General features: G+C 31.1%; 1 protein-coding gene across 11 annotated transcripts in view; it reads left to right on the forward strand.

Moving 5' to 3' along the window:
* The window catches only part of Naaladl2 (N-acetylated alpha-linked acidic dipeptidase like 2), a 1,233,816-nt gene that overhangs the window by 1,079,359 nt on the left and 133,374 nt on the right, over positions 1–21,083 (forward strand). For all 11 annotated transcript variants that reach the window (XM_063229030.1, XM_063229028.1, XM_063229032.1 and 8 more), the window contains one exon: positions 14,590–14,685. In XM_063229030.1, the coding sequence (XP_063085100.1) occupies positions 14,590–14,685 (96 nt within the window). The remainder of the gene's footprint in view (positions 1–14,589; positions 14,686–21,083) is intronic.

Below are 21,083 nucleotides of genomic sequence, written 5' to 3' on the forward strand. Positions count from 1 at the left end.
GTATTAGAGCCAGGAACCACATTATTTTGAGCATATGTAGCCACCTGTATCTTGCATCAAGTTTTATTAAATCTTTTTTCTATCGCTGGCTTATTTTATGCACTCTGAAGAAACAGAGAGAAAGGAACAAAAGAAACAGAACAACAATAACTAATAGCTTTTCTATCTCCAAAATTGTTTGCTGTTTCTTTTGAAAGTGTCAAGGAATCACTTAGCAATCAAATGAATAGTTAATGTCCCAAGACCTTGGCTAGAAGCAAGTTCTGTAACTAGAATAAGGTGAGTGATATTGATAGACAGACAAAACTCCTGGCAAGAGATCTAATCCTAACACTCGGAGGGCAAGATAATGCAGGACTACTTTATTTTTTCTGTTGGTACACATCAGGTTAGAGGAGATGGAATATGTTTTTCTTTTTCGTATATAAAAACTTCCTTGTTGCCTAAGATGTAAGGAGAGAACTGAATATGAAAGGGAGTAACAAAAAAAGGATACCATTGAATCATATTATGGAAAAAATATTTTTTCAGCAAATACTCAGCTGAATAACATGCATATTTTTTGAGAATAATGTTGCAGAACCCCAGGCAGCTGAAGCCAGTGGGTGTCCATCACAGATCTTCCTGGCGCTATCAGAAGCTATGGTATAACAGGTCTGGACTCCCTTCTTTCAGATTTGTGAATAGTCTGTGTTACATTCTTCTCCCTGATTCTTGTTACAGTGTGCCTCCACTTGAGAAAAATAGAGGAGAACAGGAAAAAACTCAGTCCCCTTTCAAGGCTGTCTTGTGGCTCTCTTAACTGAAGTGTCAGAGAAGAGCAAAGCAACGTCAGGTCACCACTTGCTCTCTGTAAACACGGAGGTGGGCAGGGAAGCTTAAATTTCAGCAGCATGTCTGCCTGTCTGTGGTGATTTTGCTGGTTAGTGCATATCCTTAACATAAAATTTAACAAGCAATTGAGTTGTTTATGTTGTTTTTGAAATATCTTTTATGTCATACCAAATGGTGAGAAAAGAGACAACCACAAAAGCTATTGAATTACAGCTCATTCCATGAATATAAAAAAATGTGCAGACTAGCAGGACCAGGTGTTTTGTGAAGTTTAGCTTCTTTTTTGGAACATGAAGAAAATTTGGGCACTAAGCCAACTTTATTTTTTAAGACAAGAGTTCCACTAAATTCAGAATTTATATATTTTAAATTCAAGTGTTTTTATTTGTGAATATAATGCATGAATATTATCTGAAAAAATAGAAAAAGTAGTAAGAAGAGAAAGCAATTTGCCATTTCAGGTTTATTGATAATTCGTTTTTTTCTCATACGATTCTTAATATTTTATGTGATGATTGTAGTATGAATTTAATTTAAAATTATGTTTCCCCCTCATTCTTCTAAATTAAAGCATATTTTTACTGTTGAATACTTTCTTCTACACCTAATGACACACTGCATTTTTCTAATTACATAAAATTATTATAATATTTCTGAAATCTATGAAGTTCATGTATAATAAATAGAAATAATCCTCATTTTCTTGGGAAAGTCAATAGAGTCTGCAGAAATTGATAATCAGCTTTCAAGATATTATTGATAGCTTTAGTCATGTATTTATTTCCAAGAGTATGAAAACACTGTTTGAAATGTTACAGTATCAGACAGGAGCTGCCACATAGTTCAAATTTATTATAAGGTACCATCCTATTCAACACTTGTAGCAATTGTTCTGTTGCAATCACAACTCAAAAAAGAGGGAAGATGTAGACTTCCAGTTAAAGGGATTTAAGTAAAAGGTTTCTTTGAGGTCAGTCTTAGGATTCTATTAAGGAAGGCATAAGTATTTTTTTTAAATAGCTCTCGCAGGTAGTTTTGATATACAGTCAGGATTGAGAGACAATTGGTTAGACTCAAGGCAGCCAATGACATGCAGAAAGGTAAAGCACATGAAAAATACCAAATATAAAGTCTGAGAAATTTAGAATTATGACACATTACTTGGAAATGCAAGTGCACTATGTTAAGGGTTTTGTTTAAGTCACAATGTCAGTAGCAGTGTCTGGATTAGAATCCATTGTTTTGACTGTCATTGCTACCAGAATGTGTCATCATCTAAATGTCATATCCTAAAATACTGATTTTTTTCACTTAATGGAAGATATTCTTTCCAAGTTCAGACTGTGGGCTGTGAACTCATTTATTTAGTCTTTTAAATATAAATTTTCACTTACTATATTTTCCAAATTTTTTTAAATTTCAGAATATGTAATTCATTACAAGCAATTCATCTGCAAAATGAGTTCCATACCCAATGCTTTATTTACTGGAAAGGAATTCCTTCTATAAACACAGACAGTTTGCAGTGCAGACACAAAAAGTATTTTTGTTCTGTGTTTCTTTGTATCTCCTCTCCCAATGTTTCTTTTTCCTTCATGCTTCCTCAGAATTACCAAATTCTGAGGTACACCTTGAAAGTAAAATGAGACAATCTTTTAAACATTTTTATAGCAGTTGTGCAGGAGTGTGAAGTGTGAGAAACAAGTCTTTTAAACATTGGTTGATTTAATGACATTATAAGTTTTATAATGGATTAAATTCAAGAAAACTATTAGGATCCTTTTCTTTCCATCACAAGTCTACTGAACATGTTATGCAAAGTATAAATTTGGCTTGCAGACTGACGTCACATAGAACAGCAGATGCTTTCATTTGGCCGCTATGCCCAACTTATATTTTGTTTATAGCATTATCTGTTGTTATTTCTAAAATACTTACAAAACAACAAAAAAATCCGCCACTATCCTCTGCTCTCACCAAATAGAGATAGCTAAAAAGATAATTCTAGTGATCATATGGCTTCTTAATTTTTCTGCACTGATCTGTATATTAAATCATTATCAATGTTGAGGCCTTTTTTTCTTTTTGATAATGGGGTATAGTGCCAAGACCACTAAGAAGAATTCAAATGGACACGTGATAGAAAGTGTTTTGGAGGACAGGCCTGTTAGCCCAGATGGGCATTAAGCTCTGGCTGGCTTCACTGTTACAATTCAACCAACCAAGCTAGCTAATAGGAAAACACACACACACACACACACACACACACACACACAAATGCAGTCTGAAACAGTGGAAGCAATAAAAGATGTACAAAGAGTAAAAATTTTAAGAATAGTTATATATCTAAAGACCTCTAATTTGAAATGTAGAGTGATTCCATTAAAGAATCGTTGGAGTCTTTCAATGAAGAAAGTTTATATATCTGTATCTATATCTATATCTATATAGATAGATAGATGGATAGATGTATATAGATATATCTATATAAAATGTCCATAACAAATATCTATATTAATATATGTGATATTAACTTTACTGAAGACATAGAATGCATTCATATATTGTACTTGGGCCAGGAGTTTAGCTCAGTGGCTTAAGTGCATCCTTGGAAATGTAAAGTTGTGTGCTCGTACCAAAAAACCCAATATATTTTCCTCTTTTAACTCTTTATACTTTACACACATATATGTATTTGTGACTTATGGGTATATGCTTCTTCCATTTGGAAGATTATTTTTATAATAAATACATTGTCAGAGTTCATATTATTTTCAGCCTTTTAATTTTGTCTGATTAAGGTATGTGAATTAAGCAACAGGAAAAGGTCTAGATTCTGTGGAGCACAGCTGAAGGAAATTGATTTCCATGTTACTCTAACCTCCATTTGGCTACTAGTCATTTTTTTGTGTATTGTGAATGATTGGTAGGTTTGATGGCACTTTACAAAGGTTATCAGTGTTATGAAACTGTATACAGTTAGTATAGCCAAAGCCAGTATCTTAACAAGAGTTTCAAAGTCTATCACACACTGTCACACTAACTAGTTTTCTGTTCTGGGTCAGTTGTTTTATGAAAAATTCTTTACATTTAAAATCAGAATTTAAATTTCTAATATTGCTCCAGGTCTCAAGTACTAATTCTAAATTTAAGAAGCTGAAAGTATTTTCTAAAAATTGTTAATAAACATAATTATTGAGATATTACTATTATCCAATTACTATATTAGGAATTTAAACATACCTTATTTCACTCAATTATAAAATAAGAAAGCAGAAGAACACCCTATATAAGTAGCCTTCTTAGTAAACTAGAAAGTGAGAACTATTCTGTGTGCAATGCACAATCTGAAAAGGGATAATTATACAGACAAGACTGAAATAATCTTGTTCAATTGAATTACATGTTTTGAACATGGCAAATATGACCATATAAACATTTGGTTGCTGTTCTCTGACTAACATAAATGGTTTGTTTCACAAAAAATGATCTGCTGGGGATTTAGTTCAGAAGCATAAGCACCTGCCTGGCAAGTACAAGGTCATGATTTTGATCCCGAATATTAAAAAAAAAAAAACATGTATTAAAAATGAGCTATAATGACTTTCATTATAAATACATTTTATCTTAGATTATGCTGGAAATAATTTGGTGTATTGAGCTGCAATAATAACTTGAGAATTTTAAAATTAAGTTGGTTTCTTTGATCGATATAATTACTTGAACAAGTACTTTCTCCATCATTTATTTATAAAATCATAAAATTATAAAACTTTTAATATAATATATTTAATGTAACATGATACCTATAGAATTATAAAACATGGCATTTAATGTAAACATGATATTTATGTTTAAAAAATTATAAAACACTTAATTCAAACATATTTATATATTTATAAAATTATAAAACATTTAACTCAAACATATTTATATATTTATAAAATTATAAAATGATATTTAATGTAAACATAATTATGTTTATCAAATTATAAAACATTTAATTCAAACATGATATTTAGGATCATATTATAGTTCAGAAATCATTTATAAATGTGATCAATACAGATGGCTACAGGTTTTTGTCATGTTTTTAGAGTTAGTTTATATACATAACTATTTTGAAGCTATTTTGAGAAAACCTGTTCCATAAATAGTACTATAACCACCTATAATATAATTCTTCAAGGCACTGAATGTTGTAACTAAGATGTCCCTGAAGTAATCTAATTAAATTTTCTCACTCCAGACTTAAAATCTAAATGGAACTTGATTATCTTCAATATAAAGTTCAAAACTCTTCATTCTTACTGAATTTCCATTACCTTATATTCTTGGCACTGTCCAACTCAGACATTGTAACCAATTTTAATTAAACTTAAAATACCCATCCTCAGATCCTGGTGTTCATTTCTCTGACTTGCTGTCTTACCCTATTACTTAAATATATACTCTTCTTATCTTTCATGATTAAGCTCAGAAAGTTCTAGGACTTTCCTTTCTTCCTTCCCCAAGTGACCTTAGCACCCTGTCTGTGCCACTATTTTATCAATCTAATTTGTTTTGCCTCTTCATCTATGCATTAATAAATGCGTTAATGTTTATGCAATTCATGTTTCAGTGATGCATATAACTAAAAGCTTTGTAAATCTTATCAAATCAACCTCCATTGGATATACACACCAATACTCGTGTAGGTATTCATGTAGATTTGCTTGCTTATGTAAATTGTTTTTCTGACTTTCAGGCATACATCTATACACAATTTTGTATATTTGTATCTTCATGTCTCCTTCTGGTGTCTGCTTCGAGGTCAATGATATTTATCTTTCTTTGACCATTTGCTGTAGTTTAGTAAAGTTTCTTGAACTGTTACAGATAAATTGACAGAAGGATAAAGATACTTAATAAATTTTCCACATTTGAACAGAATGAATATGTTACTTTGGTCACACTTTTTTTAGTGCTAGTCTTCCTCCTTACTGATCTTAAAACTATTGTTGATTAGCTTGAATTTTCATTCCTCAAGTAGTACAATGAAAGTCCTCTAAAATAGTCTGGTTATGTTTGGGCAAAAGAAAGCTATCATTTTGTGTTTTAAGTAGAATATTTTATTATATATAATTCTGATAAAGATTCAAAGATAGTATATTTAGATAAAAATGCATCCACATATATGAAGTAATAGTAGACCCTGAGATTACAGAGTTTAATAGGATCTGCTCATATTATGCTAGCACTTATTTAAAGGATACTATGTTTCCACTTCTAAATGTTTTGTTTTTATATTATCTCATTTAATAAGATTTAAAAAGCTAAAAAAGTAAGGTCTTAAAATGCTCTATAACCATTACTGCTATTAATATTAAATATATTATTTAAATATATGAATATAATAATTACAGTAATAATAATACACAGTAGCACTCTGAGGATATTACATAAGATCCCACATTAAAAACAAGAACATTTGAGTGTTATAGACCTTTCTGATCTACTTGTGAAGATCAATAGTAGAGCTCCGAACCAAATTCAGACCCAAAATTCTTATTAAACTTTTTAAACTATATTGTATATATTGAGAAAACGGTGATAATTTTTGTCCTGTGGATTTATTTATTCTATATAAACACAATCATGTGTATAACCATAATTTGGTCATCTATATAAACACAATCACTTAATAGTGATATAACATGGTGGAGAATTTTGACAAATATTCTTCATTGATGAATAATTTCAATGGAAATTAAATTTGAACTCTCAACTTTCTTAAAAATACCTTAAAGATTTGACATTAGCCAAATTAAAAATTTATAACAATGGGCTGGGGATTTAGCTCAGTGACATAAGGGCCTGCCTTGCAAGTGTGAGGTGGTGAGATCAATCCTGGGTACCAAAAAATAAAATTATAACAGAGAAAAATGAGGCATCTGTAAGATATTGATTATAATTTTTAAAAAATATAGCTTTTCTTTTTTTTAACTTGAAATTTCGCTTCAAATGAATCATACGTAGATTAATTGCAATCAAGAGACTTGAGGGCAGCACAAAACTGGGTCCAAATTAAAAAGAAAAAACATCCAATTTGTACTAAATCTGAATGTTTAATGTTCAATCAAAGCTTAATCAGAAGTGATCCATTGTTTGAAAAGTAGGACACTGGTGTCCTTTGAATTTCACTGTCATTCATGAGCACTGGGGAAAGTGGAGATAACTGATTATTCTCAAAGGAAAATTAAGGAAAGATGGTATCTACAAATGAACTAAAATATATTTTTTTCATGTATGTTGTTTTATATGTTGGAACTAGCTACAGTGTTTAGAGACAACAGAGATATAAAAGTTTTATTCACTGAGAGTAAACAGGTAGCTTTTATCTTTAGTACCTATTTATTCAATTAAATGACATTTTTGCTTTGGTGAATTACATAATTTGGCATTTTATTGATTTCCAAAAGAATATATTAAAAGAATCACTACAATAAACACATTTAATTGAAGGAAAATATTACCCCAGTTAAAGATATTTCAGAAATCATTCATCTTTAGAATTAAATTTACCTACAGTCCCTGGAAACATCAGGAAAAACAAGACTTTCATTTAGCCTTAGTAAGTAGCAGCAAGAATGGGACTATGCAATTCACTGGGGGATATTTGACTGTGTCAATGTGAAGGCATTCATACATTATTTAATACCAGTGGAATGGGCTAACTGAAGAAAATGTAAAAGGAGAGAGACATGGAATTTAAACAGCCATCATTTCCAGAATTGTATGTCTCAGATTTCTCTATCACTGATATTTTTAGAAGACTTAGTGTTTGAGAAAAAATTAAGATAATAACAAGAATAATACAATGAATGATAAAATTCTGACAGACTATTCTAGATTAAATGTCCCTGGATGGGGGCTGGGGATTTAGCTCAGCGGCATAAGCGCCTGCCTTGCAAGCAGGCAGTCGTGAGTTCAATCCCTGGTACCGATAAAAACGAAAAAGACAAAAAAAAAAAAAAAAAGTCCTTGGATGTTTTCACCCAGATTATGAAGAAGCAGGAACTTTAAAGGGCTAAATATGTCTTCCCAGATTGGAATAATGCTTTTCTTTCTTCTAAAACTGATGTTTAAATTCATTCACCCTTAACTTCAGACCTTCAAATCTCTCAATTTTTTCACAGTTGATTAAGTGCAGCCCTGAGTAAAGCACTGGCTGACTGCTGAACATAAAGCTCTTCAGGAGGCTAACACGCTCTGACCTCAGAGAAATACTGCTATTAAACTGACTTGAGATCTTACCAGAGACCAAGTTGTACAAAAGACCACATAAAAGTTTGGAATCTTCATTAAGAAAACTTCTTTTTCTATCAAGATCTGTGAATGCTAGCTTTCCCCCACTTTTCCTTGCAATTTATTCAACTTATTTGTGTAAGTCTTGCATCCTCAGTGAGACATAAAATATCACTTGGGTCACCAATCATTGAGTGTTGTATGCCACCTTTATGTAGTCATTATTCACCAGTAGAATTGAAAAGTTATAATAAATTATGTTGCAGAATTGGTAAAGAGCTATTACTCTGAGTTTGAGTATCTGTCACTCATCCACAGAGGCTCCTCCCATACATTTCTCCAACTGTTGGTTGCTAAATAATTATAAACTCTCTTATTGGTGCATCTGATATTTAGGATAATATCTTATTCCTGAAGGAAAGAAGGCAAACTAATAAGAAATATGCACTCAGCTAACTGTTCAACGCCTTGAGTTACAGGATTATCTTCTTACAGCATTTAAATTCTTGTGAAGTTGAATATGGCCTCTCTATTGCTTAACTTGGCACTGGGTGCAAGGATCTATGATATTATGGGGAATGTTACTTTCTGAGACATTCTGCTTTAAAAACTGAAGTATGATAGGGTGCTTCCGAAATTTAAAGTTCTTGAGAAACATAGATTTCCAGTCCAAAAGAAAAAAAAAAAAAAAAAGGAAAACACCATTTTAAACTTATATTACACATTTATATATTTTATTAATATAGGGGATTTATATAGTATGTGCATAGATTTCATCTTTTATCACCACAAATGAATCTTAAAAATGTACTATGTTATTTTGTAATTTATATACTCTCTAATATATAGAGAGTATTTTCTAGTAGTTAAAAATACAGGGGCTGCCTGGGTTTATTACCCAGTCTTACTATCTGGACAATATACTTAAATTCACAGTGCTTCAGCTGGTTTATCTGTAAAAATAACAGTAATACTTACTTTATCAGGTTTTTATAAGGATTCATTGAATTAATATTTATAATAATTTATAATATTTTATTAGTATTATGTATTACTCATAACAGATAATATATTTTTTACTTCATATTGCAGAACAAAGATTGATATGATCCACTATGAATTAGGACATAACTAAGACATAGTCTAGAGTAAGCATAGTAGCATCTCTGAAACAATCAACATATTTAATATTTAATTTAAAATGTTAACTTGGCTCAAAAATGTGTAGGAACTCTGCCTTAAGTTATGAGACATCTTTCAAAATCAAATTACATTTAAATATTTCAAATGAGAATGATTCTCTAAGTCGTATTATGCATGTGTGTGTGTGTATAAAATTCTGTTGAGTCTTATACTTACTAGAAAAATTTATAATGGTCTGAGAAATATATGTCCCCTGAAAACTGTGGTCTCAGTTGGAAAACAGGTTATCTGTAGATAAAATTCAATTAAAAATCTTGAGAAAATGTTGTCCAGCATTACCTGGGTGAACCTATATTCAATGACAACTATTCTATTAGACAATAAAAGAGAAGACAAGTAGGGTTAAAGCCATGTGAAGACTAAAGCAGGAATATGAATTATGCAGCCACAAGAAAAAGAATGCTTAAATCCATCAGCATTTAGAAGAGTCAAGGAAGGAGTGTTCCCCAAATAGTCAGGGAATTGACACAGAGGAGTGGGGCTACAGTATAAAGCTGACAGCATAGATTCTACAGGCAGACTGTTGGTTTCATAAAATACTGCTGATTTCTGAGATATTATTCTGCTTGTAAGTTATTTGGATTTTTTTGAAGCATGCACTAAAATATATCATCCCTTCAAAGAACTTTCTTCAGGAATAAAGAAATAATGGTGACAGTATTTTTTCTCTTCTTCCTGATGTGAAAACATGTTGTATTAGTTACCCGTACAATGACAAGTGCCAGCAAGCTGATGACCTCTCCCTCTTTTTTTCTGGAAACAAGCAAAACATAATCTGCAAACAAAAAATCAAAAAGCACAAAAAAATTTTTGAAAAAATTTAAGGAACAGAATGTAAAGTTATCACTCATTTGTAGATCTAATAATATCTCTGCAGAGTAAGTAATATAAAGTCTTAATAGCTGTAGAATTGATAGACACAACTTTGGCCAGGATATCTGTCATTTTTTAAGTTTCTAAGAAATCAATCTTTTCAGACTTTCTTTTTATGTGCCTAATCTTTTATGTATTCTATTTATAAAGGCAGCACAGATATGGAAACATAAACAGCAACATACTTACCTTTTTCTATGTATGGAATAATTATATTTATTAACAAAATTTAATATTTTGACATAGTTTACTCAAATTGAATAATTTACTACCAAAAGGCTAATCTACACACACTTATTAAAATAGGTCTTATTTAGTAAAATACTCCTCTAGCTTCTTTGTTGTTACTTCTTAAGCTTTCCCAGACACCCAGTCTGGCTACAAAGGGTGGTATTAAATAAAATCATAAACATTGACTAATAGTAATATGTAGTATATATAGTGCATAAATTAAAGCATATATTATATTATTAATACATTAAAGAAAGCAATATATGTAAGGGAGATTAGCTCAAAGAAAATGTAAAATATTAATAGTGAATCCTATGTATTTTGTCATCATATTGATACTTTGAGACTAAAAACATCTAGATTAATTAGAATAATTCACATTTTAACATTTGCATTACCACTATTGCCTCCCTTAAATGACAATATGTTTAAGGAACAAATGATGAATGTGCACACACACACACAAACACACACACACACACACACACACACACACACACACCGAACTAATTCTAGCATTTGCAACAAAGTTTATGAAATCATTTAATTTGGCTGGTGATATATATTAGTGGCACAGCCCCTGCCTGGTAAGCACAAGGTCCTGAGTTCAATTTATGATGCAAACAAAAAAAACAAACTGAAACAAAACAAATCATTTAATCATTTAGGTTTTCTATGCTTTTAAAAGCATTTAATCATTTAGATACTCTATGCTCTACTCTGTATGTCTCCGTTGAATAAACAATTTTTGATACCCTTTTTAGATTTCCAATTAGGATATGAAATTAATATAAATGAGGCTAAAAAGACACATTGAATATTTTTCAGTAAAGCAAACACTGTGGACTTTGTAGAACCCCCCACTCACCCATCCAAATAATTGAAATGTAAAAATGAGTGTACTCAAGAAATAATGTGCTAATATTATTCCACATTTGACCCTTGTATGGTTAAACTTCTATTTAAACTCCACATCATCTAGGTCTTTTTCCATTGAATAGTGATGAGCATGTTATATTTCAAAAGTTATGACTATAATTATCTTTTTCCTCAGTTCAGCAAATTATGAATGTCAGTGCCATTCAAAGGCTGCAAGCATTTTAATATCACATATTAAATTTAAGTATTGATGTGTATTGTCTTTGATTATAGAGATGAGAATAATGCAATGAGGGAAATGCATACGGGACTTTTTAGATTGAGTTTTATGAAGACTAAGCAGGGAGTATTTGATTATATCTTTTAAACTGTACATAGTGATTATACTGCGTTTGGAGAGTAGACTAAGGCTTGTAAGAAACTGAAAATAAAGGATAGAGAAAAATCATTCTTGTTACATAGAATCTTTGTGTCTTAACTTACTTTTTACTTATTGCTGGTACAAAATACCTGGCTTCCAAAATGAAGGAAGGAAAGATTTGTGTCTTACAGTTCTTGGAGTTTCAGTCCATACTTAGTTGATTCCAAGGCAGACTGGTGTGCAGCCCTTCAAGGCCACTACAGACAACAAAATTGAAAGCAAAAGCAAAAAGAGAAAGACACACCTTCTTCTTGCCGACATCTCCTGGCTCCAACCCTAGGCAAGTGTAGTACTCACACCACCAATCCGAGCACTACACAATGAACCAATCACAAATGCTAGATTTGGTTGTGTCCATATTTGCATGAGGCTTGGGGGCCACTGACATAAAACACGACACTTGGGTTATGAGAAACTTTGTCAATGAAGATACAATTTGGTATAAAATAAAAGTGTGGCTCGTGGAGGTATATAAATCTGGGTTTGAATAATGGCTCTACCACTTATTTGTGGTATGACATGTTAATGGCATGAAACATAGTTTCTCAGTTATACAGAGAGTTTAATGATAGCTTTTACCTCACAATGTGCTTGTAGAATAAATTGGGTGATATATGTGAAATGCTTGGCCCAGTGCCAAGATATGGAAACACAATAGATGCCCTATTTATCATGTGTTATGCTCATTGAAAAAAGGTATAATTTGATATGTTGGTAAATTGAAGCCTAGGCAGTTTAATTTGGAGGAGACTTTAAATATATCTTCAGTTTTTTTTTCTTTCTTTAATAATATGTGTAACATCAACATTTTCTTTGAGCACTATCTACTTACAGTTTTATAATCAGGGTAACTTTTTTGAGCTTTCGTATTTTTTTCTTTTAAGTCTGTGGTATATCAATGTCCCCCAAATTTTCTTGCTTTTTAAAAAAGCCTCTACTTTTTAAGATACTTTTTCTTGCTTTAAAATATATATTAATGTCAATCCTATCTAGAACACAATTAGTAAATTGTCCTTTAATTTTTCTCTCTTTATCATTAGCTTATGGGGTCTGTTTTTTTTAACTTCCTTATCAACTCTTGATTTCTAGAAAATTATTTAGTTCATAGTTAATGTCTCATTCCTTCTCACAGTTTATCACTGTTTGCATTATTGCAGCAGTTAATGCACAAGAACCCATTCTGAAAGAAAACTTGTTTAAAATGTGATGCTTTTCCTTTCCTAAACCATTGACTGTTTCTAGAATTATTAAACTAAAAAAATTTTTATCCACTTATTCTATCCAGTCTAGAAAATTTGGCAATTTTGACTTATTTTTAAGATCTTCACATGAATTACATTTTACTTGTAAATCACCCACTAATTTTACTTGTTAAATTACCTATCAAGTTCATGTTCTCTTTATGTCTTTATCTCTAATATCACTGCCCTGGTTTAGTTTCTTGTACTCTCTTATTGTACAGTAGTATAATTTTTTTTCTCTAAACTTCTCATTCTCTATCATATCTTTTCAGCTCGCTGCCCTCGCATATGTATCAATATGTGCCATCTTCTATAGACATCTAAAAATGTCACTTACTCCACTCAAAACTGCTTATCAATTTCTGCTTTCTGTAGTAGTAGTTTTCAAAATTTAACATTTTAAATTTTAAGAGCAAAATTTCACCAAGAATTCAATATAGAAGAACATATTTCTAGTGATTTAAGGTTCGTAATTCTAATTCTCAATTACATGGAAAAAAAAAATTCTTGACCAGTGTGATGAAAGTCAAAAACAACCATCATCAAAGGAGGTCTTTCCTCATAACAAAATTCATCTTTTATTTCTTACATTGCTATAAATATTGTCATATTGATTGCTTTAAATTTTTTGTCTTTGTTACCTTTCTGAAAATGTTTAGAAAGATTATCAATTCATCTGTCCATACAAGTGCCTCTGTCTATATTTTTTCTCTTGAGTTTTCTATTTTTAGACAAATTACCTGCTCCCTAGATTCTCTAAATAAGAATGGTATTTATATCATAAACAGTTTGTTGGATGCTAATAATATTGATAACTCCCATCAATTTATGTATTAAATTTACCACCATCCCATGTGTACTTGCATCTTAAAACTTGACTTCAATGTTTAAGGACAAAATGAATTACAGTATTTTATCTCTGATTCTAACAGTCTCTGATTTTAACAGTTTTAATGCTAGGATTATATGGTGCTACTTTATTGGCAGCAAATATGCATATGAAGAACTTACCTCAAATATATTCTTATCTTGTTGAAATTAGATTGAGAATATTTAGAATATCATGTAAATTTTGCCAAAGACAAATATTTTATGGTGCTACTTTATTGGTAGCAAATATGCATATAAAGTTCTTACCTCAAATATGTATTCTTATTTTGTTAAAATTAGATTGACAATATTTAGAATATCATATAAATTTTGCCAAAGACATGATTTCTAAATAATAATGTATACCAAAAGGCATTCTTTTTATTCTATCAGGATTAAACTTACAAAATATAAAATACACATAGACTTTTAAATAAGGCTTTTTCAGTCAGTCTGTCTATGTGTTTGAGGAAAAACTGAAGGTACAATGTTAAGAATGACCTATTTTGTAAGCAAACATTATTCATAAATACATACAATGCCGAGAATTGTAAAGTACTACTCATTTTAGTTTATAAATGATCTGTGATAGGTAATTAGATCAGTAGAATGTAGTCCAACAATCAACAGAAGCCCTAAAGCAATTTAGAGTCCTTTCAAATCTTTAAAAAAAAATCCAATAAGCACTTGAAAAACAAAATCAATACTTCTAAATGTTTCTTTTTTTTTTTTTTTTTTAATTTGCCGCAGGGTCCAAGTTTTCTCTCTGAGGCAGTTTTTCCTCAACATGCAATAAAAATTGAAGAAATGGATCCTTTCTTCAATCTTCATGAAACTATCACCAAGGTAGGGGAAAAAGGATACATGGATTTATGAACAGGATGGGGAAAGCTGTATTTTGTTGTTGGTCTGCTTGCCTTTTATCATGAATGTGGAAAGGAAAATAACCAACCAAAAGTTATGTATGTATTTGCATCTGTAAAATATACTAGAAAGAATTTTGGTAATCCTATTTCTAAAGAGTAAAAATCATAACCAATTTAAACAAAAACCAATAAATTTATTCGTGTTTATACAGATCCAGAACTGATAATATCTTTTAAAAAAATCAATCCTCAGACAATTAACAACTCTTCAGCTTAATCTGAAAATAGATTTGTGTTACATACATTTAAAAATTTTTATTTTTACTAGTTTATGTTTTCAGAACAAAATGATTACATTTTCTGGGTGTATTAACATCTATATAATGTGTCTTAATTTTATACTAAGACACTTTATATTCCCTTCCACATTCTCATTCCCTCCATCTCTTTGTCCCCATTCATTTACAAAAGATGTAGTTTTGTATAATTTATCTTATATTTTACAGTTTCTTTATATTTTATATTTATCCTATAGGAGAAATATAAAATAATTAAGCTTATATGTCTGATTTATTTAATAATAATATTATGGTCTTGAAGTGCATCCATTTTCCTATGAAGGACTCAACTTTATCCTTCTTTGTAACAGAATAATACTCCACTATGCATAAGTACTACCTTTTCTTTATACATTCATCTGTTGATGGACACATAGGCTAATTTTTCTTCTGTTTTTTTGAGGCTGGATGCTTCTATGCAATTCAGGCTGGCCTTGAACTCCAGGCAGTCCTCCTGCCTCAGCCTCCTGATTACTAGGATTACAAGTGCACCACCACGCCTATCTCTAGACTGCTTTTGAAATTTACCTTTTATGATTTGTGCTGCTATAAAAATAGGTATGCATGTGTCATTGTTATGTGATATTTTAAATTCTCTTTGGAAGAAACACCTATGTCAAATAGTTTCTAGTTTTAATATTTGATGAATCTCTATAGTGATTTCCATAGTGATTGTAGCAGTTTACATTCCTTCCAACAGTGTGGAAGGGTTCTTTTTCCTGCCCAGTCTTTCTAGCATTTGTTATTATTTGAGTTCTTGTAGCTATTCTTTCTGGAGTAAGCTGAAATCTCAGTGTTTTTTAATTTACAGTTGTCTGATGGTGTTACAGTTTTTGGCTAGAAGCCTCCACAAAGGTGTATGCACTTTTAAAAGGAACTTTTTCAGAGGCTGCTGGTGATTGATTCATGATTTAATGCTAGGATTAAAAGTGCTGGGATTAACGCTGGGTAATCCTGGAGCAGCTCACTGATTGCATTGGCACTTCTCTAATCCCAGTTCTCTGTGTACATGTAAGACACAGAACTAATTTTATTACCCTGTCTCTGTCATTGCTTCACTGTCTTCTTCCGCCATGAATTGTTGCCCCTCCGCCACGCATCACCTGCCGTGGGGCTAACTGATTACGGACTGAAACCTTTACAAGCTCTAAGGTAAATAAAGGTTTCCCCTTTTAACTTTGGGTGTCAGATATTTTCTCTCAGTAATGAGACACCAGTAACTAAAACAAATAGCTAGTGACTTTTTAAATATATTTATTGACCAGTTTGGAATTTTTCTTTGAAATAATGTCTATTCATTTTAGTTCTTCATTTTTATTGGGTCTTTTATTAAAGATAATCTAATTTTGGTCATTCTTTACACATTCCAGATATTAGTCCACTGTCTGAAGTACAGAAAACTAATATTTTGCCCATTTTATAGATTTCACTCTATTGGTTTTTCTTTTGCTGTGGAGAAGCTTTTAAATTTGATATCATCCCACTTGTTGATTCTTGACTTTATTTCTTATGCAAATAGAGTTGTCTTCAGAAGGTCTTTGTCTGTACCTATGACTTCAAGAGTTTCAGCTCTTCTATTTTCCAGCAGTTAAATGTTTCTGTTTTAAATATTTAGATCTTCGATCCATTACGTTTTTAATGCATGGTTAGAGATATGTGCTCTAGTTCTGTCTCCGGTATGTATGTAGCCAGTTTTTCCACAGCATTTTTTAAAGACAGTCTTTCCTCCAGCGAAAGTATTTGGCTCTTTTGTCGAAGTAAAGCACTGAGTCTGCCTGAAGTTGTTTCTGCATCATTTATTCTCTTCCAGTGATACACAAGTCTGATTTTTTGGCTGCTACCATGATGTTTTTTCACTTATTTGCATGTTTTCTTGGTTTTGTTTTTGTTAGTTGCTGTTTTTTTAATGGCTATATCTTCGAGGTACAACTTGAAGTCTGAGATTGTGATGTTCTCTACCTTGCCCTTCTTGCCTATAACTGTTTCTTTTCTTTTCTTTTTATTATTTTTTTTTGTCTATTTCGGGTCATTTTTGATTGTATAAGAATTTTAGGGTTGATTTCTCTAGTTCTGTTAGAAATGTTGCTATTTTGATTGGGATTGCATTAAATCTGTACAACAGTTGTAGAAGTATGGCCATTTTGACCCCTTTAATTTTGACTATCCAAGAACAGAAAATCTTTTTATTTTCTGATATTTCATTCAACCTCTTTTTCTTTTCTTTTTTTCAGAGTACTATAGTTTCATTTAGAGGTATTTCACTTTCTTGGTTAGGTGAATTTCTAAATACTTCATTTTCTTGATATTGTTATAAAAGGCATTGCTTCTCTAATTTCTCCCTTGAAGAGTTTCTTATTGGTGTACAAGAATACCATTGATCTTTGTGTTATGACTTTGTATCCAACTATGCTACCAAATTTGATTATAATTCTGGAAGTCTTTTTGTGGTGTTTTTATCATCTTCTAAGTAGAAGATAATACCATCTGTAAAGAATGATAATTATTAATAATTTTCTTACTCATATCTACTCTGTTTCTTTCTCTTGTCTAATTGTTATGGCTAGTATTTTGAGACCTATATTGAACAGGAGTGGTGACAGCAAACATATTTTTCTGGGTCTGATTTTAGAGAGAAAGTCTTTGGCATTCCTCCATTTAATATCATTTTGGCCATTGGCTTGTTGATATCAGGTTGAGATAAAGACCTTCTAAACATATTTTCTTTAGGGTTTTTATTATTAATGGATGTTGCAGTTTGTCAAATATTTTTCCTGCATCTATTAAGATGATCATGTGACTGTTGTTCTGTGAAAATTATTTTTATAGCTGAGCAAGGCCTAGAGTTCTGGGGTTTTGTAAGTGTAGACAGTATTTGAATTGCTGGCAGGAAGTATGCAGATGAGTGGAAGGGTATTTAGAGATTGAAGGAGGCTGTGAAATTGTGAAAACATGTTAATGTTTTGTGAATATAATTGTAAATTGTACAATGTCACTTGAAAACAGAAGTGTGAGGCAAAATTTTGTTTTCATTTGTGAAGCTTCCATCAGTTGATGAATACTACTGTGGCCATCTCCCTCTGAATCTGCAACCTGGTTGTAAGCTATGCTCGGTGTATGCAGGTTTTTGCAGTGTATGCAGGTTTTTGTTGATCAATTTGCCCCAGTTGATTTGAGGCCTCATTCCAATTCTTTCCCAAGGTGACACAAATTCAAGGTCTGATGTGGGGGATCCAGGAGGGTGTTACCTCACTCATGCCCTACACAGAATTTTAATCCAGCTACAATCTCTTTGAATTTATCCTCTTCTGTTAGACTTCAGTATTCTTCAGCATCAACCTGGAGACATTCACCCTGGCAATAATCCTAAAAATCTCCTCACTTCAGACTAATGGTAATACAGAAAAGGTGTTTAATTTTCTCTGTACAAGGAAAATACTTGTTTTTTTTTTTTTTTTTTTTTTGGTACATTTACTTGCAATGAAAAGTACTTTTGCTTTTTGTACCAGGGATTGAACTCATGACTTCACACTTGCCAGGCAGGTGCTTATGCTGCTGAGCTGAATCCCCACAAAGTACTCCATTTTTAAAGAAAGTACTTAGGCATGTATACTTTCATTTTCACTATATTTTTCCTACTCGTGAGTTTACTATATGAAGAAAACTAAGTTTTATAGTATGAAGCAATAAATTTAATGTTTATGATATATGAATTTCTATGTTTATGAATTATTTATAAACCTGTCTATATCAGCCTTGTAGAGACTGATACTGTAGAGAATACTGGGATTTCAGTACCATTCAAATAACCCATATTTATATATGCTTACTTGAAAGCTTTAGTCATTCTTAAATCTTAAAAATTTTACAAGGCTATTTTTCTCCTTTAAAAAGAAGTGTGATAATATGAGCTGAGCTCAAGTGTTGACAAAATGATCTCAGAATATAAAGACTAGGATCTATGTCTATCTCTGACATTTAAGAGCTTTGTGAATTATTTTTCTTCTAAATATTTATAATAATTTGAAATTATACTCTACTTAAAATTCTAATATCAAAATATCTGGATCTTAACTACACTGTTAACGTTTCCTTTTCCTTTCTACTTCCCCAGTTCCTTGATTTAGTTTTAGTATCTCTATCCTTTTAAATTGCCCATTTTTATCTGTATGTGATAAGTTAGAAATATTTCTCGAGCATTTCTTTAATATTAAAAAATCTTATCTGTAGTCCTAACCTTAATATATATATATATATATATACATACATACAGAGAGAGCTATAAATACACACTGATGTTCAAGACCTCCGGCTATGGCTACAGGAAATAACTAAAATCTCTAAGAACATGTTAGAATGCAGAGATGGGTCAGGAAAGAACTAGGGGACCCCGGAGGATATTTTAAGCACACATAAGAGATCTCCACATAATGTGAAGTGGACAGAAGATAGGAGACCATTAAAGAGAAGACACAAATTTGTCTGTATGTGTTCTACATATATTTTTGAATATATTTTATGTAGTAAACAAATTTCATTAAACCAGTAAATGGATAGAGCGAAAAACACTGTCTGTTAAAAACTAGAACCCACTTAAGTGCAGAAGTGAGTTGTGTGGAAACGTTCGTGATCACGTACTCATCCGATATTAATTCTGTTTCCCCATCTTCATGCTTCCCTGCACTCGGGTTGCAGGTGTAGTCAAGGGTAGAAATTGCACTTCATGTATTCAATTTTATTTTGTCAATAACACACCTGAGAAACTGTGCAAGGAAATATTTTATTGTATTTCACTTCATTCTAATGTCAAATTCTTTTTGATCAATGAGAAAATGTAAGCCCCTATTAAGTACAGATTAATTAAATAATGAGGAAATATACAGCATGCTTTTAGTTGTAGTTTTACTACCAGTTATAGTTAGTAATATTTTATTTTTATGTGAAAAAAGCACATATTCATAATTCCCTGACCATTAGGAAATGCGTATCTATTTCTACATAATTAACTTACTAATTTTAAATTAATAGGGCTAAAATTTTGAAAACAGATCTTAATCTGTATTTTCAGAATATTTTTATTTTAAGGCAAATTATCTACTTATATATATATAAGTATTATATATGTATCATAGATATGAAGACATAATGAAGCTATTCAACACAGAAGACATACCAAATGAACACAAATGACTATGAAATTTATTTGAAGAGTTAAAATCTTAGATGTGGTGTACACACTTGTAATGGAGCATTCTATGAGCCTGAGGTAGGAAAAAGTTTAACCACATCCTGAGCAATATAGAAATTTGATGATGTCTCAGTGAAAAAACTTAAAAAAAAGAAAGATGGGAATATAGTTTGAGGGCCATGGTTCATCCTAAGGTATTGAAGAACAAAAAGAGTTAATTTTTTACATTATTTTGTTTCACTAGGAATTAAGGTGTGTTATCAGCGTACATAACATGTTTGTTACACCCCTGTTCTACAGAGTAATGTAATATTAATAATCTTTGATTTTGAATTAAACAACCAAACTAGCGAGGCATAATATTTTACTTCTAAAAAATAAGAATAACTTTAAAAATTATGAATCATGATAATTTTATATTAAATATTAATATTTAACAATATAATATCAACCAATATTAATATTAAAAGCATTTTTAAGAAACTAGAAATAAATGGAACATTGAGGATGTATTCTTTATTCCAATACAAGCTATGTTTGATATAGTATCATAGCAATCTCATATTTTATATTATCTAATTGAATACAATAAATATATACATATAATATTAATATGTTATACAATCTATTTTACATGCAAGTATTTACATTCACTATAGACCTATACTATAAATCTCATGTAATTGTCAGTTAAATTTAATTATAACAACTGCTGTTTCCTGAGTGTAAATAATATTTCAGAATAAATATGCACACATATAATATGTGAGCTTGAGTCCTTGAAAGTGGATTTTCAATGTTGACATATAGTCTTCTTTTTCTTTTTTTACAAAGTTTGGATTTGTGTTGGCATTT

The sequence above is a fragment of the Cavia porcellus genome, unplaced genomic scaffold (assembly GCF_034190915.1).
Source record: "Cavia porcellus strain 051 isolate PalLab524CR breed Dunkin Hartley unplaced genomic scaffold, mCavPor4.1 scaffold_17, whole genome shotgun sequence".
Classification (NCBI taxonomy): domain Eukaryota; kingdom Metazoa; phylum Chordata; class Mammalia; order Rodentia; family Caviidae; genus Cavia; species Cavia porcellus.